The sequence below is a fragment of the Nymphaea colorata genome, chromosome 11 (genome assembly GCF_008831285.2).
Source record: "Nymphaea colorata isolate Beijing-Zhang1983 chromosome 11, ASM883128v2, whole genome shotgun sequence".
NCBI lineage: Eukaryota > Viridiplantae > Streptophyta > Magnoliopsida > Nymphaeales > Nymphaeaceae > Nymphaea > Nymphaea colorata.
In genome coordinates this window covers 17,477,002-17,496,182 of record NC_045148.1, presented here as the reverse complement: position 1 = coordinate 17,496,182, position 19,181 = coordinate 17,477,002, and the positions used below count along the sequence as shown (strand labels likewise).

At 41.4% G+C, this 19,181-nt stretch overlaps 1 protein-coding gene across 1 annotated transcript; it reads right to left on the bottom strand.

Moving 5' to 3' along the window:
- Positions 1-13,828: 13,828 nt before the first annotated feature.
- LOC116263826 (AP2/ERF and B3 domain-containing transcription factor RAV1-like) lies at positions 13,829-15,553 on the bottom strand. Its single transcript, XM_031643615.2, has one exon. It carries the CDS (start codon positions 15,224-15,226, stop codon positions 14,054-14,056), a length of 1,173 nt encoding a protein of 390 aa, XP_031499475.1. The 5' UTR covers positions 15,227-15,553; the 3' UTR covers positions 13,829-14,053.
- Positions 15,554-19,181: the final 3,628 nt, after the last annotated feature.

Genomic DNA, 19,181 nt, shown 5'->3' with positions numbered 1-19,181 from the left:
CTCATATATTGCTCAGCTTGAGCTCTGCTTGAGTTCAAGTCAAGTTACATAATCTCAGTTTAAACTTAATTCAATAGTCTGAGTCCCAGCTCTAGCTCCACTTGTTTAAACTCATTTACCAACTGATGTGATCTCCTTTCTTTGTTTGAAAATTACCAAAAAAAAAACTTGCATTAGACGAGTTTACTTGGGTTTAACAAGAACCCAACTCATTCGAGCTCAATCTGGAGTCAAGCTTAACGGAACAAGTTTGAGTCGAGTTCAAATTAGCTCGTTGTACAAACCTAGCAATCGTTTGAATCCCCACAATTTACTTTGGGTTGATGCATTTCACTGAACCAACTTGTGTGTCTGCCTTGGTGGCTATACAGTAGTGGTTGGTGCTGACGTTTTCTCATACGGAGAATAGCAGATGCCAGGTTCAACCTTCTTAGTGTATCACAAAAAAGATAAATGTTTCAAACAGTAGCCAAAGATTCGAATGCTTTTGATAAGTTTAAAATTCGTGGAGAGAGAGAGAGAATGTGAGACAAGACTTCATTCTGCTGTTCACGCTTTTGCCGATGTACTGTAGCCATGTGGCAAATGGGAATTGAGTATGTGCGTAATTTTTTTCTTTTTCTATTTGGCTTCATTCTCAGTCCCAATCACAGCCGCCTGCGAATCTTTTCCAGCACGAGAAGTTTTTTTTTTTTTTGGAATGGTTCTAGAAACTTCAGCATGGCTGCGAATTGCTTTTGCTCTCGTTTGGGAAAGGTGGTCACAATGATCTGTTAATTTCGCTCAGACGAGGAATCTTCTCAAACTGTTCATTTTCTTATTTACTGTGTTACGCAGAAAGGTCTTGTTCTAGATGAAGTCTGAAGGCTAGGAAACAGTCTCCCAGCAATGATACAAGAGGAAATTTACATATGTGATAGTTTTTCCTACCATTTTCCATGAGAAAACAAATCTCAGCTGCTCTCGCAGGGACAGCGATGTATTTTCCCACACGACGGCATCTACCATCTCTGGACATGATCATCAATGGGGGAGAGGTCTGGCCCTCCGGTCGCTATTGGTGTAAGTGGACCTGACCCTGCTAGCTCCGGCCACTTGACAGAACTATTGAATTGCCTGTCTCAACTGTGCAGAAGCAACGGAATGGCGGATGGCTAAGCTTCTTCTGCAGCACATGACGTCAAGAAAAGTGGAAAAAACAAAAAAGATGAGGAAGATGCCGCTTCTCCAGCCTAGCGACCGGCCATTCGTGAGGAGTCTCGGTGAGGAGATTCTCAACTTGCGCAACTTGCACACAGAAATATCCTGATTCTTTTATCTTAATAAATTAACAGGCCTTGTATATGTTCTCATCTTGAGCCGCTGATCAGTGAGATGACACCCATGGAATTCTAGATCTTCTGCAGACGGTTCAATGATTGAAGTGAACGTCAACTTAAAGTGAAGTCATGGGCCAAACCATTGTCTTCTTTTATGTGACGGACAGCAAACTGATCCAGAAAAAGGAAATCTGCCCACCTGGATTAAAGATACGTTTGAGTAGGTAAATTGTAAGTTATGTGATTATCTTGAAGAGAGCATGGTGAAGTGCCCATAAATTGTTCTTGGTGATGAAAAAAAATTATTTACTCAACTATTGAAGCTCTAACTGTGAAGCACACAGTCCCTTCCAGGCAACCTTTGAATTCTTAATAGAATCCAGCACTATAACAGATTTAGAAAGAATCAGCAACTAATTCGATCTTGAGAAGGATGCAACCCTAGGAATAGAGTATCGGTTTTTTATTCAGAAATTAGGAAAAGTCGATGCTTTGTTCATAAAGAAAGACAGATAGCAGAAAGCACGATGGTATCCGTGAGCCTTAATTTATTATTTCACATATAAACGTGTTTGGTATGTAGAAGTAGAACCACTGCAGAGCCCTCACAGTCCAGATAATAATTGAGTTAAAGGAATCAAGAGCTTCTTCACATGGTCATTTGACATGTTTAAAGGTATTAGAGGAAAATTTGCAGATATCCAAGCTTGGGAACATAAACTAGCTTTCTTAGCTATTTCCGTCACACTAATTGCTTCTTTTCTTTTGCAAAAACCCACCAACTCAGAAATTTTCACTCTTACCAAACAGTCCCCAACTTTATGAGAAGCATTTTGAATACAATTGCTTCACGTTCCTGTCACTTTTTTTAGAATGTTTAGGACATCTTACGTTTTTCCATTAAACAAAACCGATGAAGATCGAAGGCACTCAACAGTAGGTATGATTCCTCAAGGACAAGAAATTATTCTCCAACCAACTAAGCTGTTGAAACACATTCTAAAAGAAACATCATGATATAATAGCTCAAACTGTAGACGTTGGATCGACACCAATCACTCAGGCTAGTACAGAATAGAATAAAGGAAAATCTTTACTGAAAATTAATCGATTAAGTTACTTAAATCCTCTGCCAAAAGTTTGACAAAAATTTGCAGAACTTGTGAATGCTAGGAGTGATTAGTAGAACCAGCAAAGGGTGGTGAGGGGTGGCCAATAGGCAGCTAATTGTCATGGGTTCAAACTTTATTGTGGCATCTTGGGAGGCCGAGTTCTGTTGTTTCTCTGCTGCCAGGAAATTATTTGTTGCTGTTTTGATCTTTACTTTGACTTAGTTTTGTGAAAACATTTCCCTCAACGAAAGGCATCCCTTTCGAGGTGTCGCTAATTTTATTTCATCATTAACTCAACCAGTTAATTAATGGATATTCAATCGAGTGAGCTAATCTCCACAGTTTAAACAAGTTTTCTGCTATCCTCCACAAGACTTTAGGTCTGTACCCTTCATATCTTCTCACTCTGGAATAACATACTCCATTCCAAAGACCCCTTAAGCCCTAATCCATGGTGCAGAACATATACACAAAGCATGTTGCAATAAGCAGATATTTGTATGTGCATATGTAAAACACTTAGGATCTTTCACTTTCATGGCATCTTGAAGAAGCACCAACAAAATTATGGAGGAATTATTAGCTTAGGCAAGTGGCAGCACCATTATTGAGTCGAAACAGTATTAATAATTTAACTAATAAGAAAACTCCCAAGTGATCATTGTATCTTCTGCTATTTAAAAACAGTAGAACATTTCTTTTTAGGTAGTAGTGGAACAGAGGACGGGAATTTGCACAATTGGGAGAACAAGGAAATCCTGCAAAATATGACCGGCTTGGGACAAAAACAATTTGACCTAATTGGATGTTCATCACATGAGAATCAATATTACTAAACATTATAAGCGTTATAATCATCCAACGTTCGATACTGTATTTCTGAAGTGCTACCTGCAAAAGAGGGGCAGGAGGAAGAAGGCAAGCATTTGAAAGGGGAATCATGCGCGATCACTTTCCTTTAACTCCATTTAGTTGACAATATAATCATGTTAGAAACATAGTTTTAACATCAAAACCAGTTAAATAAAGAAAAATAAACTTATTTTGATGCTTAATTGGCCGACTTCTAACATGGTTTCGATAATGAAGACGTCGGTCACTTATTAACTGTAACAAACATTCTGCTGTGTTATCATTAATTATATTTATATATTAAATTATATTAAAAAAATGTATTCTAATCTAGCCGGGCCAAGGTGGGCCGAGATTATGTTGCAGTCATAGGCTACGGCTTGGCCGGAGCCAAACTTCACATCAGACCGGGCCCAACCCAATGCCCAGCTCTATTCTCAAGAAGGCTAGGCTAGAGAGTAGGTGGTCATACACTTATAATTAAACCATTCAAATTAATTTTACAAAGTTGGACCGTAGTTTAAAAAAAAATCCAGTTCTTGGATAGCTAACAAATAAATCCATAAAAGTATATTAAAAAATGGAGAATAAAGGCATCCACTATGAGAAACTTTAGCAAAAGGAAAAGCATACATAGGATATATATCAGTCCAAATCTTGAAATGATTTGAAATTATAGAGCTAAATGTTTATGAAGCATTGGTGCCGAAATGTACCGTCTAAAATATAATATGTTACATATTCATCGAGTACCGTTTTTCATAAGATCGGCAAAAAATTTACGGTTCCAAGGAAAAATAACTGATGAGCAGCGGTTCGAGCTTCAATTATATGAGGATCAGCTGAAAAATAGAACACTTTGGGAGGTTAGTAAAAAATAGATATAATAGTTCTAGTGGGCAATATATAACAAAATATTCATTGCCAAGTGGTTAATATATTTGACAATGTCAAAGATGAATTACTATAAGGTCAGCAAGCATTTTCTTCTTAGGGAATATTATGAAAGGTCGGATAGTATTAAAGCTACAACTATATAGCCTATCATAAGTTGTTCAGCTTTGGAAAATAAGGACATAAGTAATAATGTTAGAACACGAAAACAGATAGTAACATTGTTGACACATATCATGCGAAGAAGTTTTATTTTGAGTGAAAAGTCTGATTGTAATGCTAGCTGCTTGCCCATTTTTCTTTTGGAATATTGATGACAAGACGTTCAGTACTAATTTTTAATCCTTGGTCATATTCTAATTGGCAAGAAATAGCTCGTATGTTGCGAATCTAGCTAGCACGTTTTCAATAAAAAAAATAGTGGCGTATATTGCATAAGATGGACAAGAATATCAATTAAGGAGATCATGTCACATCGTCTTGGGCTATTCAAGCGAGTGTAAAGCATTAATGCAATATTCCAGTCCGCATGGCTGCACAATGAGTTGGGTCAACTTGGGCTTTACTTGAACTCGCTTTGAAAAACTAAGTTCGATCGAACACAACTCATTTGTAAACAAGTCGATTTCGAGTTGTTTGAAATGTTAAATGAGTAGTTCGAGATTTATAATTCAACTCATTTAAACTCAGCTTGGCTTGATTAGCATTAATTGTTAGATGGACATTCATAGTTGAATTAATTAAAACAAACCAGTTAAATGAATTAAAAGAAATGATAATGTTAACTTAACATAAACAAGTTAGCTATGGCATTGAGTTGAGCTCGAACCTGTTTCATGGAGCTTGACTTGGGCTCGAGCTCTATTCGACTAGTGTGCAACTCTACCGGTCCCCTCCAAATAAAGCTTTAAATTGAGATGAACCATGTATCATGGACTTTGCCCTAGTTTTCCTAATTGTAAACTTGTAATATGAACTATGGATTTCTGGGTTGTTTTCCCATGGTACTTATGCCATCTATAACTCAACTATGCGATAACTGAAGATCGGTTTTAATATATAGGATTCTTTCTCTGAACATCTTAGGCCAAGTATAGCAGATTGTAAGTTGGTTTTCTTCATCAATTATCAGATCTATATTTAGTTGGTCAAGGAAACAATAGATCAATAACCAAAAGAAAAAACTAGAGAAGATGAGTACGTGAAGATGACAAGTCGTCAATTAGATTTAGCTTGTGAACTAAATGTCAAAAGAAATTGGAAAATAAGAAAAAAGGAAAAGAGCAACTCATAAGGGAATTACCTTTCATTCTTATATGTAGGGATATCATTGACCTAGAAATTAACTTGAGACCTGCATTAATTGGTAGGTGTGCATTGAATAAAAGAAAATTTCACCAGCCTTTTGCTGTAGAGAAATTCTGTATCATAATAAATGTCATGCCCTTGCTATAAGTACTGCTCCATAGCCGCCTAGTCGAAAGGATGCCAAGAGTTCAGTACACACGGAACTTTGCATCCTAAAATTATGAAGGCAGCATAAATTTCAATTGGCAAATGGAGGGAAAACTCAGAAATCGCTTAATGCCAATGTTTCGCAACAACTTAACTCTAAAAGTGGTACCCTTTTTAAGATTTACATGAAAATTCTCTCTCTCTCTCTCTCTCTCTCTCTCTCTCCCCGCTGCTCATTTCCCTTCTTCGGGGTAGGGCTGATATCGGGCACGCCAGGTTTCGTTTTGAGATTTGGTGGCTCCGTGATGAATCCTTTGTAGCTACCGTCCCTAATTGGTGGGCTCGTGCAGTCAATGGTAGGTGGGCTGCTTTCAGGCTCTTGCAGAAGTTGCACTCCATCAGGAGGGAGGCGCTCGCCTGGAAGTGCATTTTCTGGCGCAGCAAATTTTTGGAAGTGGCCGATTGGGATGAGGAGATCATGTCCCTTCAGGCCTCTGATAATATTTTTGCGGATCATTCTTCCCGTCTCCTTTGTCTGCAGTGCCTTGCCCAGGAGTGGCGAATTAGGGAGTCTATCCATTGGCAGCAACGCTCTAGGCATGGTTGGCTCACGCATGGGGACCAGAACTCTAGATTCTTTCACTTGGCCGCCTCTTAGAGGCGCCGTCACATGGGGGCAGGGTTTTTCTTGGTGATGACATCCGCCCGGCCCTGAGCGCTCATTTCCAAGATTTCTACTCTAAACCTCTTCGCTTCTGTGCCACGCTGCCGGATTTTCACCTCTCCTCTCTCTCTGTCTCTTGTGCGATCGCTCTTGAGTGGCCCTTCCAACACCAAGAGATCAAGAACGCGGTCTGGCCCCTTGGCTCTGGTAAGGCGCCCGGCATTGATGGTTTCCCAGTCGAATTTTTTCGTACTTTTTGGGAGGTTTGTAGCGCGGATTTGTTTGCGTTTTGTGATGAGTTCGCCTTCAATTCTGTTTTCCTAAAGGAATTCAATCAAGCTACCTGCGTTCTGGTGCCTAAGCGCCCTAACCCTACGGACGTCACCCACTTTCGCCCGATCTCCATCCTAGGCACGCCTTACAAGTTTATTGCTAAGTTGCTCTCTTTGCGGCTTGCGCATGTCATGCCTTCAGTCATTAACCCCTTCCAGGTTGCTTTTGTCAAGGGTCGGCGTCTGTAGGACGCGGTTGTCCTAGCTAATGAGGTTGTTTACTCCCTTTACTGTCTACGGCTACCTTCATTCATCTTTAAGTTGGACATCTCTAAGGCTTTTGACTCGGTTAGTTGAGAGTTCCTTTCTGACATCCTCACCCGTCTTGCGTTTGGTCCTTCGTTTAGGCAGTGGATCATGTCGTTTGTCACTGGGGCCCAGCTTGCGGTCTCCTTCAATGGGAAGTGTGGCGATTTCTTCTGTCTCGAGCGTGGCCTCCGTCAAGGTTGCCCGTTATCGCCCTTGCTTTTCAACTTGGTTGCTGAGAGTTTTTCTACGCTTTTCCATCACGCAACGGTCGTTGGCTTCCTCACACCTCATTCGCTCCCCCACTTACCGTCCTTCTCCACCCTTCAGTATGCTGATGATTTTCTCCTGCTCGGCAGTGCTTCCCACCAGCAGATTGTGAGAACGTGGCTCATCCTTCGGGTCTTTGAGCTCATCTCGGGTCTTTCTATCAATTCCGCCAAGTGTCACCTCTCCCTCATTCACGCGGATCCGGCCACGGTACTTCTCGCGGAAGCTTGCTTTGGGTGTAAGGCTACTAACCTGCCCATGGACTATTTGGGGCTTCAGATTACGTTGTCGCCTCCTGCTCCCTTTTTTTGAGATGGGGTGGAGCAGAAGCTTACGGATCGCCTTCAGTGTTGGCAGGGAAAGCACTGCCTTGCGTCGGTCCCTCTCCATGCTCTGTCTGTCTTTCGGCCTCCTGTAGTTGTTTTGCGTAGGTTTGATAAGTTTATTCGTAAGTTTATTTGGGATGGTGATCGACCTTCAAATCGCCTTGCACATTGGGATGTGGTTGCCTTTCCGCGTCTTCTTGGGGGTGCTGGGGTTACCAACCTTAGTCGGGCTTGCGAGTCTTCTCTGTGTTCTTGGTGGTGGCGGTTAGCTGAACATTCTCCCATCACCAAATTCATTAGTTCAAAATTCGACCTGCCTTCCCCTAGCGTCTGGTATAGTTCTATCTGTCACACCTCCCCCTCTCACTTTTGGTCTGACATGCTTTCTGTCCTTTCTCTTTTCCTCCGTTTTGCTGACCTCTCATCGTCTACTTCCCCATCCTGGCCCCGTTCACCTACCCGTGAGTTCACTTTTTCTTCTTGCTACCTGGCCTCCTTTTGTCCTTCTGTCGCGTCACTCCCCCCCCCCCCCCACCCTGTCTCTTTGGTCTTCTGGCCCATCTCCTCGTACCATTGCTTTTGTCTGGCTTCTTCTGACTGACCATATCAACACTTTTGATCACCTACAGCGCCTTGGCATCAGTTTGGCTAACCATTGTCTCCTATGTCTTGTTGCGACTGAGTCTCGGGTCCACCTTTTTACATCTTGCCATTTTTTCTCTAGTGTCCTTCCCTGTACTTGGCCTTTCCTTGTTAGTAATCTTCCAAACTCACCATCCATTCGTCTTCTCTTCATCTTTTGTCCTTCCCCCCACCTGACTGCTTCCTGGGGTCATGTCTGGAGGTCGTGGCTCATTTCAACTTGGTGGCGCATTTGGGTGGAGCGCAACAACAAGGTCTTCAGGGGCACCTTCTCTTCACCAGATTTTGTGGCTCGTCTTGTGCAAGGGGATATCCAGTTCGCCATTCGGTTAAAGCGCCGCCATCTGACTGTGGTTGGGTGACTGTGCCATTTCGTCTTTCCTCTTCTCTTCTATTTTTCTGTGCATTGTATTGTATATTTGTTCTTCTTACTTGTGTGTGTTTTTTGCGGTACATTTTTTTGCGGATTGTTTTTGTATTTAGGGGACCTCTTGTCCTCAAATTTTGTTATATATTCCTATTTTATCGGCTCTCTCTCTTTCTCCCTCTCTCTCTCTCTCTCTCTCTAATATATATATATATATATATATATATATATATATATCTTTTTTTCTCTCTCTCTCTATATATATATATATATATATATATATATATATATATATTGGTACCCTATTTCTATGCAAACCAAAGCTAGTTAAAGAAAGGGCTAGGGTTACTAAAATGGGATTGAGGTGTTTGTTTGTACTACTTAAACCTGCATATGCATAAGGCTGGGCATTGGGCCAGGCCCTTCTGATTCGGTGTTGGGCCCGGGCCGGCTGGCCTGAACCCTATTTTGACGGCTCGGACCCTCACTTAAACATAACAGTGTGGAGATAATTTCTTGTGTTTCTTAGTATTATATATACCCACAAAGGAAACCACTATATATGTGTCTTTTTCTCAATTGTGATATTCTTCTTAAGATATTCTCAAGGTAATCTTTCATTTAGTGTTATCCTAGTAAATCCTTCAATTTCTTTAACCTTGAAAAATAAATCGAGAAATTCAGCCATGGTTAAATCAGAGTTAACATAAAGTATCAATTTCATGAATCAAGCTAGGGGCCTGTATTAAGGCAGGTCTCTAGTTTGATTCCTGTGGGCGTTATGTTCCTGTGTCTTAAAGCGGTAGGGCGCGGCATCCAAGTTGACGGGTGCACCGTTGCTATCGCTGACACCGACGCAGCTCAGGACCCCGGAGGCAGGGAGAATGGAGGGGCCTTCGGGCCTTGCTTGGGCGGTGGGGGTTAACACCTCTCGCTCACCCAAACCATTTTTCCTCCTATAGGCTTGGACTGAAAACGAATTAGGAAGATAAGATCTAAAAAGTTGTGTTGAATATTTAATACGCCATTAATGACTTGCCTTCCAAAAGCGAAGGTCGATTTGAAAAATGGGCAAACGTAAAAAGTCATAGGAACGACTAATAACTAATAAGAGAATAGCTATTAAGAAAAGACCATTGAATGTTGCATTGTCCAATAGAATCTCTTGAATTGAAAACTGTGAAGGCTTACAGAAGGTGGATCGCTTTGAGAGCACGAGCAACCATATCGCATATGTAATTTCCGAAACGTCCAAAACACATCAGATGGTTTCGGCCGGCTGGGCTATTCATGACAATGAAAACGAGTACCATGCATTGAACCTCTTCCATATTGTTCCACACATATATCTAACTGTAAACAGTAGCTGAGTATCTATTTCATTGTTAACATTATTTGTCTACAGCTTACATTAAAACTTTGTTCTTTGACATTATGGACAGTAGTAAGTTATCAATTGCTGTTTCATTTTTTATATCTCTTTTCAAACGTGCTCGTTTCGATCATAATCAATGTGTTGTTGACAGTAAACTGCAGAATAGTTAATACCTGTTGTCGTATTGTACTGTCATGGTTAACCCAAATGGGGACCATGACTGAGATCCACAAGTTTTACACGTAACCAGGATTCAAACCTTTCTCAGTATAGAAAGCCAATGATGAAGAGAAAGCAGCGTCTTCTTTAGAGTTTAGGGTAGAGAAGAACTCGTGATTATGGTAGGGAATATCCTGTCGTCATTGCACACATTGCTTACATCTCTCACATCCCCACCAGAAGTTGGTCTGATCATTTAACCATTCACAGTGCAGATGGTGGGGTTCCCAGAAAGTAAACCTTCATCTTCATGGCAACGGCCATTTATGCTAAAAAAATAAATGGTGGAACGCGACGGTTCTTTGCAGATGAGGTAAGTTATAAGATTATATGATCTGTTCTTGGGATTCTGTAGCCGGCAGGAAAAATGGGAGCCTGCATGTTAGGTTAGGTCCCCAACCTGACACTTCAATAAGTAACAAAGCAATTGAATTCAGCTAGCTCCTTTCTTGTTTTGCTATTTGTTACCAAAAACTGTTAGTGGGAGCCGAATCTCTATGTTCATTGAATAGATCTGACCCATCGGTACGAGCCAAGTCTGACAGATATGTGAGTTAGCTAATCAGCATCGGTGTACAATTTAACGTCAGGTAAGGTAACATGTTAGGGCCCAGCATGCACCCAACAAATTTAATATATGGCTAGCTAGCTAATAACTTCACAGCTGAAGAATCATGTATTCAGTTATATATCATTCTAACACAGTGTCTGCACATACCAACCGATGTCTCAAATAATTGAGAAATAAATGAATAAATTGTTCATCAGGAGAAGAGTAACTGCAGACGTTTTCTTTTTTTATTTTTTCCCCGTTTTCTTCGACAGAATTCTAGAGAATCTTGTTTAAATGCTGACCTTATGAAAAGGCCCTCGAGTCTGATCACTAGCTCGCATCTTAGGATCTTATCATCCGTTTGATAAAGACATCCCATTGCAAAGAAACAGAATATTCCTCCTTCTATATATAATTACAGAAGCTTAGCTTAATTTTCTGTAGTTAATGGGCAGGAATAATTTTCTTTTGACTTTCTTATGTGATGGTAGCTTTCCGCAGTTAATGCAACAACTGTTCCTTCTTCTTCGCCTTTCCCAAATAACAAATCTATCTTTTTCCTTCTAATATCTCATTCTGTCTTTTCTCTGAGAGCTCCTCAATTAGAGAGACCACAAACGCTTCAGATAGTTCAAAACTAATACAGTGTGAGCAGGTGTGACAGGCATGCAGGACGACAGGAGTACAGTATAGAAAGCAGAAATAGACGCCAATCAATCAATTTCTATTCCCCCAATCCATTAAAGAAATTAAGTGAAATAACAGTCTTCAACTATTGCTCATAATGCCAATGATGTGAGGGAGCCGCAGGTGCATGCACTCATTCAAATCGAGCCTGTCATATAATGCAATCGTACAGCAAGTTGGTTCTGAGCAGTTTAACCATCCGATGCGTAACTTAGACAAAATAAGGAGCACGACCCTCGAAATTTATTCTTTTGAATGAAGAGGCTGGCTTTTCAGAAAAGAGAAAACAGGAGAAAACTAAAAGAAAAGAAAAGTTCGAGGAACTACAGAATCACCAACAGAGAAAAGGAACTCAAACTGCCAACCTTTTAATTGTTCAACAAAGGATCTTCGTCAGAAATATCGCAGATTTTTATATCACCTAGCACCAATAAACCGTTGAAGAACGTGAAAACTACCAAACTCTAAAGTGGTTCAATAGTTTCACATGCCAACCGCACGATTTATGAATTTTAAACAATATTTTATTGACAATCTAATTGAAAGCCATATCTACGGCTTTAAGTTTATGTCAGCAAGTAGATATTTTGCTTTCCTTTTCTGTTGAAGATGTCTCTGTAGGGAAAAAAAAACATAAAGACTCGGACCAGTACTGTGCAAGGTTCCAGATTACATCAAAGTTACAATACCTCGATATTATAAAAACTTCCGTATGATAACGCACATATGGAGGCATATCCAGCCTAGCAACGGTCACCAAAAGGAGAAGCATCCCAAAGTCATCATCAAATCCTTCAACTTGCGCTCCCACTTGCTTCTCTTCACCTTTGCATATTTAATGCATTTCTTTCACTCTGAAAGGCGAAAAAAAAGAGAGAGAGAGAGAGAAAGAAAGACTTGGACACCCACTTGCACAAACAACGGAGGATCACGTTCCCCAGACACACGCATCCACATGGGCAATTTCAGGTTTTTTGCAGGCCTTATCATTCATGCCTTCTCAAGACCCAGGTAGTTTTAATCAGTGGGCAGGCCAGTCTTGTTTAAGAAGGGGGAAAAAGAAGCGGAATAGGAGGCCGATACTCAGAAAGCATGTAAACAGATTGGTCAAACGTGTTTATGTTGAGTAAAAAAAACCCAATATGAAGAAAAAACCGTGAGAGAAAACATGGAGGAAGGTTCAGGATTGCAGCGCAGTAAATTTTAATTTGAAGTGAGGTTTGTGTGTTATTAATTGTCCTCAAGTCCAGAGGGAACCTCTGCTTTAGGCAATTTGTCTGCACACCCCGAAAAGAAGAAAAGAAAGGAGACCAAGTTGGTACCTCATTTCTTGTACTACAGTTTCTTGTTTTTTTTTATTGTTTTTACTGTTTCTGGTGTGGTCATGTATGTGATTCCCAGGGTTCCTCCCTTGCACCAAATACAGTACCGATGGCGCCTTTTCATCTGATTTATAAAGATAAAGCACGCTGACATTTCAAAACAACTAGAACATATAAAAGAAACTAAAAAAATTTCCAGGTGAAGATAAAATTAACAATCAATAGTTTACTTTCTTCTTAATTTTGTCGAAACACTAACATGCTGAAATTTTTTTTTATCTCTCTTTCTTTTAATCAAAAAATGGTATGTTCTGCTGGTTTTTCCCATAGCATTTGAATCAAAAAATGTCCTCCGTTGTTGTCATTGCCATGTTAACAAAAAAAATAAGGCATTTTATTTCACTGCACCATCTAAATGAGCTGTATCAGTTGCAAATTGGCATTAGTTTATTTAGATTTGAACAGTAACTTAAAGAGAATTTTCAGATGGGAGGATTAGGTCAAATGCACATCTTTCTGCTTTGGGACTAATTTATTAGGGTTTCATTCTTTATCAATGGCGGACATCACATAGCACTACCTGCAGCTATGTTGGCATCTGCGCACCCATCTCCAAGGCGGATGCACATGCATACGCCATTAGATCTGCAAAAGAACAGGCGCCGTCCATCTTGGCATGATGGACGGCAGGCCATGTAATGCTGTATCTCAAACATGGCATGATGGGTACTCTTTTCTTCATGTAAGAAAGGGATAACCCCCAGGAGGTATCCAAATCCATCCGCATGACTAACTGGTAGACTCCTCATTCTCATTTTAAACGTTATACTAATTTTCCACAGTGCCGTAGTACTAGCGTTATTTTCTAAGGTGGATGGCGGCAAGAATACCCACAGCATAGAAAAAGGAAGAAAAGCTTCTTTTTTTTTTGTGTGTGTGTGGAAACATATAGACCAGATGGATCCTCGTTTAGGTTTTCAATGACCTGTGAATCACTGTAAAGAGGTAATGGACAGGAGGAAAAGGAAATGATACCACTCGTTCCTTGATGCCCATAAAACAAATCTGCAGATGTTCCTCTTCAGCGCCCTAATAAAATCCAGCGTTTATCGCATGATCAGGATATTCTTCAAGTTCAAGATCATTTAATGGAAAGCACCATCACTGCATTTCAGTTCTAATTTCTTCTGTCATATAAAAAGGATCGTCATTTTTATTGCAGTACTATATAATATAGTACTGAAAACATGTTCATCGTTCTTTGTTATCTCGGGAAAAAAAATTCACTATGTACAGAAAAGGAGTACCCTTGTAGGGGGAAGAGAGAAAGCCTAATTCTACTGCAATTTATCGACTAAAGGAACTACGGAAGGGAAAGGATTTGAGCATTATACAATTCTCTTGAGGTAGAGGAAGAATTACAAGGCCCTGACGCACTGCTTCTTGTAGCACTCACCGGTGCTGCTCATCAGATCCAGCTCGTCGACATTCCTTTTCACACTAAGGGCCGGCGTCTTTAGAAGGTTAACCCCAAAGAGGCGGACCACCCGATCCGGCTGGGGTCTGGTCGCCGTCGGCCACAAGAAGCACCCTCTTCTGGTCTGCGGCTGCACCATGTTCGCAACATCAGACCCCATGCCGGTCTTCGCCTTCCACCGGATAAAAAGCTGCCGGTCCTGTCCGTTGGACCGAGCAAAGCTCACCGAGTCGCCGGCGCGGAGACCCTTCTCCTTCACGAATCGGCTCCATCCTTTGGTGAGGACATAGCTCTGGCTGCTGTTCCAGTAGGAGTATCGGAACCGCCACACCTTGCCGTTTTCGTCCTCGAAGTTCAAGAGCACGCCCTTGCATGTGTTTGAGTTTGCCTCCTCCAAGGGAAAGTATTTCTCAGCATGCTGCTTGGGAATCACTAGCCTGTTCAACTTGCCGACATCGCTGGGCGTGACGGCCTTCTCAAACAATGACTCACTGTCTTCTTCCCTGAGCCTGAAGCTCTCCCTGGCCATGCTGCGCGCGGACAACACATCAAACGTCATAAATTTCTCCGCCATGTGATCGCTCGACAGCAGCAGCAGCCTGTTCTTCTTGCTCTGATTCAATTCATCATAGTAGGTGTGTTTTCTGAGCATGTCCACTATTTCGACCTTCGAATGGGAGTTGAGGAACCTGAACTCTATGTCATCTTCGGCGAGGGGCTTGAAGTTGGTGATGGCATCCTTCCCCCTAAACTTCACGGCGGCTATATCATATGCCTTTGCAGCCTCGACCTCCTTGTTGAACGTCCCCAGCCACACGCGCTGGTGCTTCTCGTATATCTGCGCCCCCCACCGGCCGTTCGGCTGCGGCACCACGCCCTTGTATTGGGAAGAAGGGAGCTTCCTTATCGAGGGCATCGATTCGCCCTCCAACGCCTCCGGCTCAGGATCGACGACGATGCTGCCGCTTCCCATCCTTTGCAGTTCCTCATGACGCCCTTGCTGAATCCTCTCCGGCAACAACAGCGTCCCCGTGTTCGGCTCATCGCCATCGATCACGACACCTACCGGCTCGACCGAGTCCGGCGACGCGTCGGTGCAATTGTTGGTACCCATGTGGCCGATTACGCACGGTTGGAGAACGGCCGGAAAAAGGAGTCGGAATAGGTGATGGGCAGAGAAAAAAGGAGTAGCGGAGCTTGTATAAGAGGGGAGTGAAGGAGATGAGAAGAGATTTATCAGGGAGAGAGTATCTTATAAGCACGGGGACGGGGTCAACTGGGGAGGTGGTAGGAAGGAAGCTTCAATGGAGATGGAAGAAGAGGGATTAGGGGAGAGAGGTAGGGTAGCTTCCATTGTATGCGTTTGTACGTGAGTGTTGTATGTGTGTGGGGCCGCCACGTGCAAGTTGAAAGCATTCACATGACCAGTGGACCTTTGAGATATCGTGGGTGCATCCCCCCTGAGTTTTGCTGCTGAATTCCAACTGTGGTTGCTCCCTTTCTTTTCTTTTCCCTTTCTTCTGTTTCTTCTTCTCTAACCTGACATTTTCTTGTTCACTAAGTTTTTTCTTACTTCTTTGTTTTTTTGGGCATTATGTCGAATCTTGGTAACATGTTTAGTACATTAAAAAATTATAGTGGTTGTTGGTATTTGATATTTGTGGGCATTAACACAACTAGCCCTCAAACAAGTCGGCCGGGCCAATCGTTTCTGCAATTTCAGGCTACACCAAATTGACCTTGTTTGTTTGTTTAGAGGTTTTTTGCTATGTAAGACAAGAGATGCTCCACCCTCAAATATCTTTAGTTGGGTTCATAAAGAAACATGATTAGATTGGTTAATTTCAACTCCAACATGGTCACATGTTTTGATCGAACAGCTAGAGCACATCTGAGATTGAAAACCAAATCAATCAATCGATTAAGACCTGGGCTCAATTTGCTTGGCAGTGGCTGAAAGGGCCAAGTTCCCAGGATTTGGCCGTGGGAGGCACCCAGCCGGAGCTAGTACATGATGGACTCACTCCTTGTCCATCTCAATAATTCAATGCATGAAAGGGAAATGTTGGTGTAAGCACCCCGTGTTCAAGCATTCAAACAACTCTCTAACCACACACATAGATTCTGCTATAAAGAATTTTCAAAAGTCAGCTACGCCCCACAATCTTCATGTTCTCTTTAACTTCTTCTTCTTCTTCTGTTTTTTTTTAACTCTCCCTTCCTTCTTTACTTACCTAATTATTTACTTGTTTTAGTTTTTTAGAATTAAAAAGGGCGTGGATAGGCACGGCCGGTCTCATCCACTGCATATGTACGGATGACACGTGGCGTTCTGTCATTGGATATGACAGTATAATTGGACTGTAGCATTAGTTTGTTGCACCTAAAGTCCTCTGGCGTATGAGCTATATATAAACTATATATATATATATATATATATATATTGTGAACACTAATCATCAACTTGCGATTGGTGCCTGTGGTGGGGACTCATTCTTCCCCACGTGCCTTAGCCTCTTCTTATTGCCCAATTTTGACCCTCTCCTTAAATAAACACTGCCGACATATATATATATATATATATATAGAGAGAGAGAGAGAGAGAGAGAGAGAGAGAGAGACACCATGGATAACTTAATTAGTCCATGAACAAATATCAGGGCAGTATGAATAGATTATGATAGATAGGATTCAAATGTTTGTTAGGTTTTCCTTAAAGTTGAATGTGAGGATGAAGGGTGTAATACCTAAGTTATTTGATGGCACCGTACCACGCAAATCATGTTTGTATGCGTGGGTAGGTAGGTGGGTTGCTTAGGACCCACTTTTGGTATAGTGTGAGACATTTGGAAGTTAAATACATGACTGGAAAAGTTATCTTATGTGATATTATCTTCTTTGACATAAGCATTGGATGTAGTATGATCATCTGTTCTGCTGATGAACTCTCATTGAGCATTTGTTTAAGGTCATTAACAAAGGAATATTGGCTAAGTGTTCAAATCAATCAAAATACATGTTCCAACAAGTTATTGGTGAGTTCTTAATGAGAGGTCTGCTAAAAATATATCAACATTGGTGCAGCGGGATGAGACACGGCCACGGGCATCTCTTATCCTATGGGCGCGCGCACATATTAACATAAGCCTCAAGGAAGCAAGCGTACTGTCTCCTGTTGCTGGAGAGGACACAAGATTTCTATCTTAGGACTGGGTTTTCCTTACTTCCTATGAGCATGTTAGGCACTTTGGAGACAATGCGCTAGCAATACTTTTTTTTTTTATTGACGGAAACCATAAAAGATGTGTGCTTTTCGTAATCGAATTACTCAAGGACATAAACAATGTTGAACCAATTCCATGAGAATCTTTCATAAATCAAAAGCTATTCAGAAGTAGTATATATGTTTTCCAAGTCACCTTTTGAAAAAATCTCACCTCATTGTTGCAATGCATGGGGTTGTCTGGTTGTGACATCTTCAACTTCTAACATACATATATATATATATATATATGAATGGTGATTCTAGCTTTTCAAAGTTATATAATCATTTAATAAAGACAGTTCGATCTAGATATAGCACACATTTAATAAAGACAGTTCGATCTAGATATAACTGTGCTTGGTATGCGTGTTTTAATCAACAACTTAAGAGAGTACTAAAAAAGTGTTTTAATTTTCTGAATTGGGAAAATGTTACAAAGGGGCACATCTATTTTTCTTTGTTGCATATAGAATTCCATGAATCAGGGGAAGAAGGATGAGCGCCGCCATTGCGGACGGCCTCGTTTGCTTTTGTTTTAATGGGAACGATACTGCGGGTCCACGCTCGACGGTATCACAGCCCGCCCATGTATCGGCCCGGCCTGCTGCTGCTGTCGCCGCCGCTGCCGCCCACAACTACACTCGCATATCGCCGCCCATCGAAAGCAGAAAGCGGCAAGCAACATCAACAGGAAAAATGGATGAGAACGAGGAAGCTTCTTCAATCATCATCATGATCTCCCCACAATTGATTCAACGTTTTTCTCTTTATCTTTTAGTAGAATCGCTCGTAATATCTTTCAGCGAAGCCAGTTCGATCGGCATCTACGTATCCGTCATCTGCGGGATTTTCTGAAGGCACATCTACAGGCCATCTTCCATTGTCCGTCCATTTTTTTCATGTCAGAATATGCCTTGAAAAGTGAAAGGCTAATGAAAGAGTCTGGTTCTTTGAAGTCATCGACAGACTTGGATCGGTTGGAACAAGTTGGAACTGCTGGCAAAACACTGTGTTGTTCTGGTAACGTTCAGTTGAGCTTACATTTGTCAACCAATCAATCTTTAAAACCAAAAGGAAAAGGCATTATAATAGCAAATTATATCGAAACAAAGCAATTGCCATTCATTATGCGCCTCTAAGCATATTCCTGTCCATGTCTTCTCTTCTACTTTTACCTTGTTCAGAAGGAACTAACTGCCCATCACATCAGATTCTACGGAAACCTCAAGAGATTCTCACTGTGCGGGAGCATAATCTGCAATGGCCGACGGTCCATATTTTCGACTTAGAAAGAGGCATCCAATGTGCGGTTCCGGTGGTGGGTACACAAAGCAATATTATAAAATATGGGGATTGTTGGGCAGCATCACTTCAACTTGGCTTCGTGCACCCCAGCCGTATGGTGTTCTCCAAATGGGATTTTAAAAGGTGGTAGCTCACGTAACGCTAAGGATTTGGATAGTTTCTCAAGGGTGCACGTTCTTGGACCAGCAGAACTTTAATTTTCTATTTCCAGTCGTGGGCTGGTAATTAATAAGAGAAAGAATTCCTATTGTTTTTGAAGCTTCATTATTTAGAAAACCCATATGAAGCAAAGTTTTCCACTTAATTCTAATATATAATATTAGTCTGCAACAAAGGCCTGATATCAATCGACGCTTATACTTGGGGGAGGAAGAAAAAGTACTCCTGATTGACTTGCATGGAAGGTTTCAGAGGCAGAGAGACAAGGTTGATGAACTCTTCCAACTCTCCCGTAATGAATCGGAGACGAAGGGCCTCGAGATAATTAACCATGAACAGA

Excerpts from the sequence above, each read along its gene's own strand:
- LOC116263826 (XM_031643615.2), bottom strand. The coding sequence starts at position 15,226 with ATGGGTACCAACAATTGCACCGACGCGTCGCCGGACTCGGTCGAGCCG.